This window comes from Asterias amurensis, chromosome 6, assembly GCF_032118995.1.
Source record: "Asterias amurensis chromosome 6, ASM3211899v1".
Lineage (NCBI taxonomy): Eukaryota > Metazoa > Echinodermata > Asteroidea > Forcipulatida > Asteriidae > Asterias > Asterias amurensis.
In genome coordinates, this window is record NC_092653.1 from 6,960,000 (window position 1) to 6,973,369 (window position 13,370).

Sequence of the window (13,370 nt, forward strand, 5' to 3'; positions counted from 1 at the left end):
TTCCACATCTAGATCGACTATGGTTAAGAAAGGATCCTTGTACATTATTCAACATCCCAAGGGTGTTTGGGATAAATAAAATGGTTCCTCGCCCTTAGTCACTTCTTTCAGATATTTTTTTAATTTTGAGGGGGGGGGGGGGCTATTCAACTGAATCAAGGAAAGATAAGAGACAAGGTAGTATTCCACTCTTCCAGAAACAGCAGCCATTGTACACAAAACACTCTCAATTAGTAATTGCTTTAAAGGAACATTTAGAGAAAGATTATGCTCTGTGGTAGAAGATAACAAGAGTTTGGAGTGTGGGGAACTGTTTACAACTCAAGAAGAAGAAAAAAGATGACTGTCCCAGTGGTCTTTCAAATTGAATGCTTCACTTTTGTGTTAAAGAAAAGCATACAATTATTGACAATAATTGTCAAAGACCAGTCTTCTCACTTCCTGCCTGTATCTCAACATATGCATAAAATAACATCCCTGTGAATATCTGAGCTCAATCTGGTCATCTTCGAGACCTCAAATTCTAAATCTGAGGTCTCAAAATCAAATTTGTGAAAAATTACTTCTTTCTCAAAAAACTACATTACTTCAGAGGGAGCCATTTGTCACAATGTTTTTTTACCATCAACCTCTCCCCATTACTCGTTACCAAGAAAGGTTTTATGCTAATAATTATTTTGAGTAAATACCAAGAGTGTCCATTGCCTATAAAAAAAAATTGCATTTTTTATACAAATGCAATGTGGTCACCAGGGCCCAATTTCATGGCTCTGCTTACCGCCGAATTCTGCGTTTACGATCACGATTCCCCACTTACGTGCAAGCGCCGAATTTCTGCGTTAGCCCAGTAAGCGTAGAATGCCTAGGAAAGTACGCACGCGCAGAAGCCCAAATTCGCTGCTAACCCGTGAAATACGCTTGCCGTAAGCACAGAATTCCCTGCTTCCGTAAGCGCCGATTTTGTGCTTACGGTAAGCAGAGCCATGAAAGTCTCAAAGTAACCCACGGCACCCAACAGCAATTGCAGTGGTGTAAGTGGTGCCCTGTGCTTTTCCTGCGGTGCCCTCTTAATGATGCCAACACAAATTTACCTTTTCCTCATAGAAGTTCCCCTGACAAGAGGGAAACTACCATGTCCCTACAAGAGTGAAGTTCAAGACCTGGGTCACCACTAAAACAATAACTCCAAGTCCATACAATGGAAGAACAAACAGAAGTCTTCAATTTACAGGGACGCCGTCTGGGGGGTTGAGGTTCCAAAACAAAAGCCTCAGCTGTCTCAGAGAAAAAACTCAACCCTGGATGAACAGTGCCTAATAGTCTCCTATCGTCCGAGACAGTGAACTGATGAGAAGACAAGATTCTGAAGAAAAAAACCTGAAATCCAAGAAGCGGCGCGAGATAAAGACCATAGATTACAATTAAAGTGTAATCAGACAAGATGAGGATTCATTCCAGATCCCCGGGTGTCCTGATGTATCATACCTTTATGCAAATGACCCAAGCACACCTGACACGTCGACCCCTGCCGTCACTGATAATGACCAATGTCTTACAGGCAGTGCCATTATTTACCTTTCGCCTGTTCCTCTTCTCTATTTCTTTCCTTTTTTCCCCGCGTGATCACGGCGAGATAAATGTGAATCTCAGCTGCCCTCGAAAAACTTGACAGTTTAAACAAAACTAACGAGCGAGTGAATAAAAACAAAATGCACTTAAAGCACAACAAGCATTCTCGTCCCTGGCAGAGTGGGAAATTACGCTAATGTACTGTGTAAATGTACAACTGAAATGTTGGATCTTTTAAAGATGTAGTGTCAATTTGCAAGTAGCCTTCTTTCTTTCCTCTTTTGTAAAGAACCTTTTTTGTTATTTTTTGTTTAAAGCATCTCAAATAAATGGCATTTAAGGCCCTGCTAAGTATATATGTACAGCAAATGATTTTGTGATTTTGGGGAGCACAAATGTTTTGCTGCCATTAGGAGTGTTTTTTCCCCTTTTTTTTTCCCTCTCCCTTAAAATTTGTTTCTGTGAGAGATTGCCTAACATCATATGGCCAGCCAGCCACTTCAAGGTGATGGTGCACTGAACTGATTTGGGCTATCGACCATAATCAATTGCGACCATGGGCCCTTTGCCACTTACTCCTGTGGCTGAAAACAGGGTTAACCCCTTCACAGTCTGCAAGGATGCAAGTACGAGTATCATCCACTAGGAGCCTGGCTGGTAGAGCAATATTCACTACCTTCCCAACTTCTTCAAAGCAATTATGGTTGAGTGCCATGCTTAAGGGTACAAGTGTCATGATCGGGTGTCGAACCCAAACTCTGTTGCTGCCAGCACCAGAGCTTGGTCCTAGTTCCCAAAGAACAAAATCTTCACAGCAATACGTTGTGTTACAGATTATACATGCTTGGAATTTTGTTTTTCCAGAAAAAAAGTTCATTTAGTTGCACAGTTTTAAAAACCACTGATGAAACGGTTATCTCACTGATTTTATTTTTATTTTTTATTTCATTTTTTATGCAATAACATGTTATTAACCCTTTGGTGCACAAGGTGGTCGCGGTGGTCATTAGCGATCACAAAAAAACACATCAAATTGGACTTTTATAAACGGTCATAACTTCAAACCTACAACCCCCATATAAACCGCTCTCATTCGATTGTTTAGATGGAAGTGTCGTGGCCGAGCGGTTAAGAGCACCGAATTCAAACTCTGGTGTTTCTGATCAGCAGAGTGTGGGTTCGAATCCCCAGCCGTGACACTTGTGTCCTTAAGCAAGACACTTAACCATTGCTTCATCCTTCGGATGGGACGTAAAGCTGTTGGTCCCATGTGTTGTGTAATGCATGTAAAAGAACCCAGTGCACTTTTCGAAAAGAGAAGGGGTTCGCCCCGGTGTTCCTGGCTGTAGCTGCTGTATGCGCCGTAGCACCTTGTAAACCATTATAAGGTGCTAAATAATTGGGTCTCAAAATTCATCACTGCAATATTACCTATCTTTCTGAAAGTTTGTATTATACTCAGCGCCTTGAGTACCTTGTTTGGTAGATACGTGCACTATAAAGGACTTCGATATTATTATTATTATTATTATTATTATTATTATTATTATTATTATTATTATTATTATTATTATTATTATTATTATTATTATCGATTGTTGAGCTTTCGTTTGGTCTGATGTTCAACAGGGGGTGCTATTGAATTTGTTTTAGTTTTTTTTTCCAAAACCTGATTTACCATTTTTTTCAATCTGTACCCTAAAGGGTTAATATAGGGAGCCGTTTCTCACAATGTTTTATACTATCAATAATCAGCTCTCCATTGTTTGTTACCAAGAAAGTTTTTATGCGAACAATTATTTTGAGTTATAATGAATAATGTCAAGTGCCTTTAATATACCAATTAACAATCAGTGTGTCTTTGGTGAATAAAAAACTAATTGAGTTTGTCAAATACAAGAGTTTACTCAGAAGGTGTACCCATGATTGTGGCTGCACACTTAGACAAAGAATGAAGCTCTCCCTCTCTCTCTTTAAAGGCAGTGGACACTATTGGTAATTACTCAAAATAACTATTAGCATAAAACCTTTCTTTGTAACGAGTAATGGGGAGAGATTGAAAGTATAAAACATTGTGAGAAACGACTTCCTTTGAAGTAATGTAGTTTTTGAGAAAGAAGTAATTTTCAACGAATTTGATTTCGAGACCTCAGATTTAGAATTTGAGGTCTCGAAATCAAGCATCTGAAAGCACACAATTTCGTGTGACAAGGGTGTTTTTTCTTTCATTGTTATCTCGCACTTCGACAACTGATTGAGCTCAAATTTTCACAGGTTTGTTATTTTATGCATTTGTTGAGATACACCAACTGTGAAGACTAGTCTTTGACATATGCCAACAGTGTCCAGTGTCTTTAACTCTCTCTTTCTCTAGGACAAGCAAATTACTTTGACTGAATAAATTTCTGGACTATCATCATCACGACTCCCCTGAGCACAGTAAGGAGGAGGAAGAGAAAGTATAAGGAAGAATATTTCCAGACAGTTCAAGGTTTGTGACTCCTCTCTAACTGTCCATTAGCCTAGTGGTCATCTGGGCAGATGGGGACCTGTCTAATACTGACTGAAACCCGAGGGTCACTCTTAATCACTGTTCACAGAGTTGATCAACTCACCTCCTCTGGACGGGTGGGAGGTAATGGGGGGATGCGACACCGAGAGTAAGCGATGAAATTGCTGTTTAGTACTCAAGGTAATATCAAATATTCATATTCCCTTAAGATGGATATGATATTCTTCAGCAATCTCAATTGTCTTTTTTTGCTCCCCTCCCCCCCCCCCACGTACAGTGTTAAATTATTCAGAGTTTTGTCTGGGGCGAGATGGGGGTGGTGGTCGGCTAAGAACATTTCACACAGCCGTTCCCCTGTAAGGTAATTCGGTATTCACTCGAATACAAACGTGTTTAAAAAGTTGATGTTTTATCAAAGGGTTCAGTGAAAAATTGTGGGGGGGTTGGGGGAGTGATGCGGGACGGGGGGGGGGGGTCGTACGTTATTAATTATGAAATATTAAAGCAATTATAGATCGGTCTGAAATTGGTGTTCAGCTAAAAGCATTGCACACTGGTGTTCCCCTGTACAATCGGTTTTCACTCTAATAGAAAACATGCTCAAAATGTCAATGTTCTGTAAGAGGGTTCAGTGAAAGTTTTTTGAGTGGTTGGGGATGGAGGGGATCGCACGTGGTAATTATAAAAATATTAAAGCCACTATAAATCTGTCTTTAATTGGTGTTCAGCTAAAAGCATTGCATACTGATACTCCCTAGTAAGTTACTACAGTATTTACTGAAAACAAAAATTACAACAGGTTTGGCAGTAATTTATTTTCCATTTATCACTTTTTCCTGGTGTTTTCACTGTAAAATATGACCATACTTAAAGGCAGTGGACACTAGTAATTATCAAAGACTAGCCTTCACAGTTGGTGTTTCTCAACATATGCATAAAATAACTAACCTGTGAAAATTTGAGAACAATCGGTGATCAAAGTTGCGAGATAATAATGAAAGAAGAAAACACCCTTGTCACACGAAGTTGTGTGCGTTCAGATGGTTGATTTCGTGGCCTCAAGTTCTAAATCTGAGGTCTCAAAATCAAATTCGTGGAAAATTACTTCTTTCTAGGAAACTACGTCACTTCAGAGGGAGCCGTTTCTCACAGTGTTGTTATACTATCAACCTCTCCAGCTTACTCGTTACCAAACAAGGTTTTATGCCAATAATTATTTTTAGTAATTACCAATAGTGTCCACTGCCTTTAAACACCTTTACAAAAAAATCTGTTGCGCCTAAGATATGTTGGCACCTCATTGTAAGACCATGGAAGTATTTAAAATAGTTATATTTCACTGAGTACAAGGGCTGACGTACAGCTACACATATAGTGTAGGATTTAATGTAGATTTCTGGCTATTTAATCCCCCCCAAGAGTCACTTTTTTTTTCAAAAGCAAAAGAAATCACAAATCAGACTAAAGTAGGAAGAATATCGTCCCTGAAAACTATACACCCCCCCCCTCCGCCCCAAATGAAGGCTCTCCTGAACTAATCTATGTGCAGAGTAGTTTTATGAAATCGTATGATGAAATTGATCACTCAGATTTTCTCGGTTTCTCTTTTATTTATTTCCCTGTACATGTATCTCCTATCGTTCGTGTAGACTTTTGCTTCCCGTCACTTTTTGCAATATCATAGATATGTGTGGATAATAATTGTGCACACTTTGTAATGTAATAAAATACGCTGGCACAAATTGCTTTCTTCTTGAATGTACTTTCCAGCAGAAAACCTTTCCATGTGACGTCTGGTCGCATATGATCATTTCCAGGGATCACCTACGCGTAGTTAAGATGAACTACACTTACAGTCAAGCACTTCTCAAGAGGCAAGTTCACTTGTGGCGGGGAACAGTCTGTTCAATTGTGCGATAGCGTACTAAGTGCGCATATTTGGTGTAGGGGGTCAGGTGGCCGCACCTGTTTTTTTGTTCTCACTGTTTCTTCTCACCCTAAATCAGGCATGATACTTGGTCTTCGGAAGAAGAAACAAGGAAAATATTTATTGAGTACAGGGGGAGACCTACATGTCTGTATACACATGGTGTAAGCTTTAGAAGACTTTCCAATTTTTTTTCTGATTTTTCCAAGGGCAAAAACAAATCGGAAATCAGACTACAGTAGGAAGAATACCATGCCTTTAAACAAAAAAAAAATCCCCTGAATTCTGCCAGTCAACTTGACGTGGCATTTTATACCAGAAATTTAAATGGACGTGTGACGTTACAACTCAAAGATGAGTCGACCACTATTTGGGTTGGTGTTCACAGTGGTCGGTGTAGTGGTATCTTTCCTCACCTTCCGCCTCTGGGACCCCACTTCAAATTCCAGTGACAGCACTAGTATCAGGAGAGGGTTTTCAGTCTCTCTCTGTCTGATTGGACAAAGGTTATCCATGGAATAATTCTCTTAGGTTTTGTCTCCTACAACTAAAACTGAACCTTCCTTCCTTATCTGCTATCCAGAGGGGTGTTTCATAGATAATACAGTGATTAAGTTCACTTTTCTGAGAGTCCTTCGCTTCACAACCAGATTAATCAAAAGGAAATGAACGATTAATACTCACGCACCTTGTGCGCTCTCTTTTTCCCAAGATGACCCGATCACCAAGCAATATCAGACAACAGCATGTGGCATGCCATGGCTGAGCGGTTAAGAGCACCAGATTCAAACTCTGATGTTTCTGATCAGCAGAGTGTAGGTTCGAGTCCCAGGCGTGACGCCTGTGTCACATAGAGCCGTTGATCCCATGTGTTGTGTAATGCGGATATGTGTGCTACATGTAATGTACATGTAATAAGAAGCCACTACAATTATTATTTAAAACAAGTTAGCAATTCATAACTTAGCTGCCCAAGAATGCCATTGTACAAACACCAGGAAAGGGTACACTAAGCTAAGTACCTGTATGCGTCTAAATGTGTGCACAGGTACATGTTCACCTATTTCCTGACACAAATCAGGAAATATTATAATGCATGGTGGAGTGTTTACGCGAGGAAGAGGGCAAAGGGAAGTTCAGGGAACTTTTTTTTCTTTCTTTTTCTTTTTTTTCGGAAAAGGGAATTGAAATATCTCTCAACAGAAGCTTAAGTTACCAGATGAACAGAGTTGGAAGGATGCTAATGGCATGCTGAGCCAATTTCCTGATGTTGCTTAACATGTAGTGAATGGGTAGCGAATAAAAGCACTTTGCGGTGTGCCAACTACATGTATGCTTTACAAAAAAAGAAAGCTCAAAAAGTCGGATAAATCATGCACACAATTTCAGGTCTGTACGATTTGTTTGTTTTTAGAAGAGCAAGGGCACCAAGCCATTTTCTCCTTGGTAAAGGGCACCCTATGAGGAAAGTGAATTACTACAGGAGTATTTCAAGGGCACCAAGGCAATGACTAGGGGGCATGAAGGCAGTAACCTTCGTTGCCTCAGTGAAGTATGAGGTCTGCAATGTAATGGCTTACGCAGTGATTATAATTAGGCCGGGTGACTGTGACATGATTTGGCAACTGTGCTTTTATTAAGTTTCCATGCCTAAGAAGCAAAAACAGTTGGACCTAATTTCAGTTCTAATTCAAGAAACAAACACAAAAATATACTGAACACCCCCCCCCCTGCAAAAAAGGGGAAAACAAGAAGGAAAGCTTTTCAAAGCCAATCAAAGTGACCTTGAGTGAAGAAACCAAAATGACCTTGTTAATCAATCATTAAATAATCCATGAGTTCTTAAAAGAGAAAAAGAAAGGAAAACAATTAACAATTGCTAATGTGGGTCTCTTACTATATTAGTCAAAATCTGAAGGGTTCTACAACGATTCAAAATATATTAAAATCTCATGTCATTTCTTTAATTTACATCCAATCTAATTACCAGAACAAAATGAGTCATTGGTGCATTACATCCAAGGCTGATTGTAGCCCCTCCGGCTAAACGAGGGTTTTAAATTGAAGCCCCTAGATGCAGCATGCTTTAAAGGCAGAGGACACTATTGGTATTATTATCACAAAACCTTTCTTGATTACGGGTAATGAGGAGAGGTTGATAGTATTTATAAACATTGTGAGAAATGGCTCCCTCTGAAGTGACGTAGTTTCGACAAAAGAATTAATTTTCCGCGAATTTGATTTCGAGACCTCAGATCTGAAAGCACACAACTTCATGTGTCAAGGTATTTTTTTCTTTCATTATTATCTCCCAACTTTGATGGCCAATTGAGCTCAAATTTTCACATTGTATGCATGTTGAGATACAGCAAGTGAGAAGACTGATCTTAGACAATTACCAATAGTGTCCAGGGTCTTTAAGCCAGTGCGCAATTTCATAGAGCTGCTAAAAGCAGAAAATACTGCTTAAAAAAAAACCTCCATAGCAATAATGAGCGTGGGATACCAGTCACAAATTGTACACATGACATTGAAGTTGGCTGGCAACCTTATTTTGGTAAGCATAACGTTGTCGTGCTTAGCTACTTTTTTTGCATAAGTGGCTCTATTAAATTTGGCCCTAATTACAAAAAAAAAAATGTATCCTTTCCCTTCAAACACCAATTCCTGAATAAATCCCCTAAAAAAAATGTCTCACCATATCCAGGTCACGCCATAACCCCTGGGTTCTTTCAGGCCTGGAATTTTTGTTTAAACATAATGAAAGGGAATGGCTTTTTTTCATTTTGCAAAGGGCACATCCTTTGGAATATCTTTCAGTCAAAGGCCAAGACAATCGGAAACCATGGCCTGCGAGAAATAGACCGATCCATTAGGCTCTGCCCACGACGCACGTGTGAGCAAGAACACGTGAGCCTCTCCAATGCCTTTCTGCACAATCTGCCGCGCGCCAAGCTTACGCGCACGCCAAGCTTACGCGCACGCCTGTCGGACCTTATTTGTCAAACCTTCGTTGCGTTGTGATTGGTCAATACGCAATGGGCGGAGCTTAATGGATCGGTCTATTCCAGGCCAGTTCCAGAAACCAAAGCCTGCTACAATGTCGACCACTCAGTGGCTATTTCCTATCACCTGCATGTAACCTCCACCCCTATTTCTCCCTAAACCACAACAACAACCCCAAGGGGTATTTGAAGATGCAACCTGGCACACTGACAAAACCACTTCCTTGCCCTCAAACTGAATGCCAAAAGGTCATGTCCTACTTAAGCCCAATAACTATTGGTCGCATGAGTGTCCTGCCTGTACTGTCACACCAACTTTGTACTTCCCTCCCCTCTCCTCCCCTCAAAAAAAAGGTGGAAAAGGTCACAGCATACAGGGCCCAAATTCATAAAGCTGTAAAGCAGAAAATACTGCTTGGCAAATTTATTTGCTAAGCAAAAAATTGAGTCAGGGCTGGTAACCTGTTTCTGCAATTCTGTGCTTAGCAAGTTTTTGTGCTGACAGGCTTTATGAAATAGGGCCCAGTACGGTACCCTAAGGAGCCTGGCACAATGGCACACACTCAACCTCCTTGCACCCTCTTCTCTCAAAACATCATAGGGTAAAGAGTCATATCATAAGTGTAGTCCCAGGAAAGATGAAAATAGTACAAAGTCATATTATCAGGTGAGCTGAACAAATTACTACATGTGGGGCTTGATAAAACTCAGTCACTGTTTAAAGTCCCAGGAAAGATGAAAATGGTACAGCGTCAGATTATCAGGGGAGCTGAACAAATACAAGGAGATGAAGCCCGGTCACTGTTATAATGATACTATGGCATGGGTATTCCCTCTTCTCATACTCTCATACAATAAGTCACAGGAAAGATGAAAATGTTACAAAGTCATTTATCTTTGAGTACGCACTAATCCACCAATCAGATTTGCAGAATGGAATGGTGATACACCTGTAAACCTATATTGCACGGCCCATACCACTACCTGCATCTTGTGTGTTCTATGTCACGCCCCAAGTTTGCTTGAAGATGAATACGTTATCACATGGGCGCATTTGTGGAAATACAAAAAAAATTAAGCGATTCTGGGTGCCATATCCAACTCAGCCTTCAGCCTTGTGGGATATAAGACACAGAAGCGCTTTATTTTTCCATATTCCACTCGCACTGTGTGATAACTTATAATATTATCAGGTGAGCTGAACAAATACTAGTAGATGATAAGATGAAGCCCAGTCACCGTTACAAACAACCCATGGCATGGGTATTCCCTCTCCTTATACTCTCTTACAACCCCGACCTCCTCCAAACTCCACAACCACTACTCCAAACACTGGTCCAACCTCCTACACAAGATACCATATTTATGTTTGGGGATTATTCCCTCTTCTCTCTATACTCTCTTGCAATCTCGACCACCTCCAGTCCCCTAACCACGACGCAAAGCCCCTAACCACTATTCCAAGCCCCTCCTCAACACTGCTAAAAGCCCCTATAACCACTACTCCAAACACTGCCCCAATCCCTAACCTCTACTGCACCATATTAAATGCTTGGGGCTACCCGAAAATGAAACCCGTCCAAAGTGATATTATCGTATTCCCTCTACCACCATCTTGTCTAAGCCATAAAGGTCAATCTCTATCTAGGCACTGGACGCAACAAGATGAGTTTTCCTGCAATTTCTACCGGCAATGTCCCCCCCCCCTTTTCCCTCCTCCCAACATACACACAGCTGAAATTATATTCACATGACATTTTCTTCTACCCATTCCCAACCCGACCCCAATTTAATATAGCTTCTTTAACCACGAAAAAAATAAAAAGTAGCTAAGCATAACAAAATCATGCTTACCAGAATAAGGTAACCAGCCAAACTACCATAACAAAAATACAATTTGTGAATGGTATCCAGCATGTTTCTGCTTGGCAGGAAATTCTTGCTGTGGAGAAGAACCCTTTCTCAAAGGTCACCCTGGCAGCAATCCAGCAAATTTAGATCCCTCATCGACGAAGGAAAATAAATCCATGCACAATATCTTAATATAAACGAAGCCAACATACTCCCTCCAACATTCCTATGGAACTGCCTACGCAGAATTATATTGATAAAGAGCAACTCTTCCAATGGTTCAAGCGTCCTCATAGACCAAAAATACGTTTACAACTCAAAATAATTCAAACCATGATTTGATCGATAATAACAATAACGATCTTATATAGCGCAATTCAAAACTGAAGAAGCTCTCAATGAACTTAAACAAATAACAACAGTCTGTACGTGTGTGACAAATCAGCAGTCAAATTGTGGTGAAACAAATCACATTCTAAGAAATATGACCACTGTTTTGTACTCACCTTCCAACAACATGGTTGATACCGCACGCACCACAAAGAAGCTTATACCTGTGGAACTGCATTCAAAACCAAAGTATTTTCAAAGCTGAGGGTGATTTTGAGAAACATTGTGTTCTCCCCCAAAGCAGTGTATGACTAGGGAGAGAACTCTGAACTTGTGAGAAAATGAGAAAGAACTTAAAAAAGACATGTTGTGCTGTGAGACAGTCACACCGCGAATGTGTTTAAGTTGTGTGCGTCATGTCTGAGAAGTGGCCTGCGCACAATGTCATTGTAGTTAGTCGTTGGTGGAGTGACATTTGAAAGGAATAAAAACAAGTTTGCTAGTATTGCTTTTTTTTTTCGTTTGAACTCTGCTTGACTTCAGACTACTTTAAGGTTGTGTAGATCAATCCTGTCTAGATCCCAAATGCTGTCTGAGAGAGGAAGTCAAGTAATGGAGAGAGGTTGATAGTATAAAACATTGTGAGAAACAGCTCCCTCTGAAGTGATGAAGTTTTTGAGAAAGAAGTAATTTTCCATGAATTTGATTTTGAGACCGGGAAAAAAAATGCAACAGGCACATCAGTCACTCGAGTGGGAGTCGAACCCACGACCTTTGCCATGTTATATCATCTTACCACTAGACCACCGTGCTAGCCCATTAGCTAGAGGCAGTTTCGAATCCTATAACTTTGTACAAAAACCCTCAAGATTAAACCATTTACAATGCTCCAAAAATCACAGTCGGGCATTTAAAACCAAGACAAAAAGTAGAAAGCATTCCCTAGACCTTTCAGCGTCCTTTGTCCAAACTTCTGAAACTTGGGTCCAGAATGCCCACTTTTGGAAAATCCTGGGGAGAACCCAGGATGTGTGTTGCAGGCCTGTAATTTCATTTTTGAATAAGTTGAAAGAGCAAGGCCATTTTCATCTTGAAAAGGGCACTTCCATTGGAAAATCTTAAAGTCAATGGGAAACTTTTTAAGGGGCACCAAGGCCACGACCAGGGCAACGGAGGCCATTGCCTCCATGGCCTGCAAGTTGTTCCAGGACTGGTGTTGGAACCTTGGGAATGAGTTTACTCCTTAAAAGAATAATATGTATTTTTATCAACTTTCCTTTAAAGCTATCTACCAGTGTAGTAATTTGCTTATGAGAAAGGATGTAGCCCCAAGCGTTGAATCCACCACTTATTATGGGAAACTTTTTAAGGGGCACCAAGGCCACGACCAGGGCAACGGAGGCCATTGCCTCCATGGCCTGCAAGTTGTTCCAGGACTGGTGTTGGAACCTTGGGAATGAGTTTACTCCTTAAAAGAATAATATGTATTTTTATCAACTTTCCTTTAAAGCTATCTACCAGTGTAGTAATTTGCTTATGAGAAAGGATGTAGCCCCAAGCGTTGAATCCACCACTTATTATCTCTTAAAGCTAAATATACATTTACATGAGACAGAAGATGACTTAGGTTTGCAGGGTGTGTAATGACTTTTGCAGGAGGTTCGGCTATCATGTATGTAAGATAAGGGGTGTGTTCCTGTTGTGCTAAAGTTAAACGTTTGGAAATTTATACCAGTGCAGGGGTAGTTTTATTTGGAGGGAGTATAACCCATGTCCAATTGAACAGACAATAAAAGTTGAGGAAAAAAATCCCTTTATTGTAAAAAGCTGTGAGACTTCCAAGTATTTTAAAATACTTGCGAACATTTAGCATCTTACACTACATACAATGGGAGCTTTTTATCTAGCTTGGTGCACCCAATTATTTTACCATCACCCTGCTAAATGAACTCCCATCGCACATACTACAAGATGTTCAAGTGTTCAAAACAACTTTTAAAATATTTAAAAATTATCCTCAACTGTTATTGTCTGCCCACCAAATTATTCTCCCTCCAAGTAAAATAAAATTTCCAAACTAAAATATTCAGAAATCTCACAGTTTTTTTTAACAGCACATGGAAAAAATATCATCCATTGACTCCTCATCTACTTTAAAAAAACAAAACATACTCAC

The 13,370-nt window shown here is 40.1% G+C and overlaps 1 protein-coding gene across 2 annotated transcripts in view; it reads right to left on the reverse strand.

Annotated features, from left to right (window-relative positions):
* The window catches only part of LOC139938032 (uncharacterized), a 95,360-nt gene that overhangs the window by 49,473 nt on the left and 32,517 nt on the right, over positions 1-13,370 (reverse strand). Inside the window, exon 1 of one of the 2 annotated variants that reach the window (XM_071933388.1) lies at positions 11,371-11,505. The exons of the other annotated variant lie outside the window; for it this stretch is intronic. Coding sequence (XP_071789489.1) covers positions 11,371-11,383 — 13 coding nt within the window. The 5' untranslated portion in view covers positions 11,384-11,505. Of the gene's footprint in view, positions 1-11,370; positions 11,506-13,370 lie in introns of those variants that run through there. 2 annotated transcript variants of the gene reach the window in all.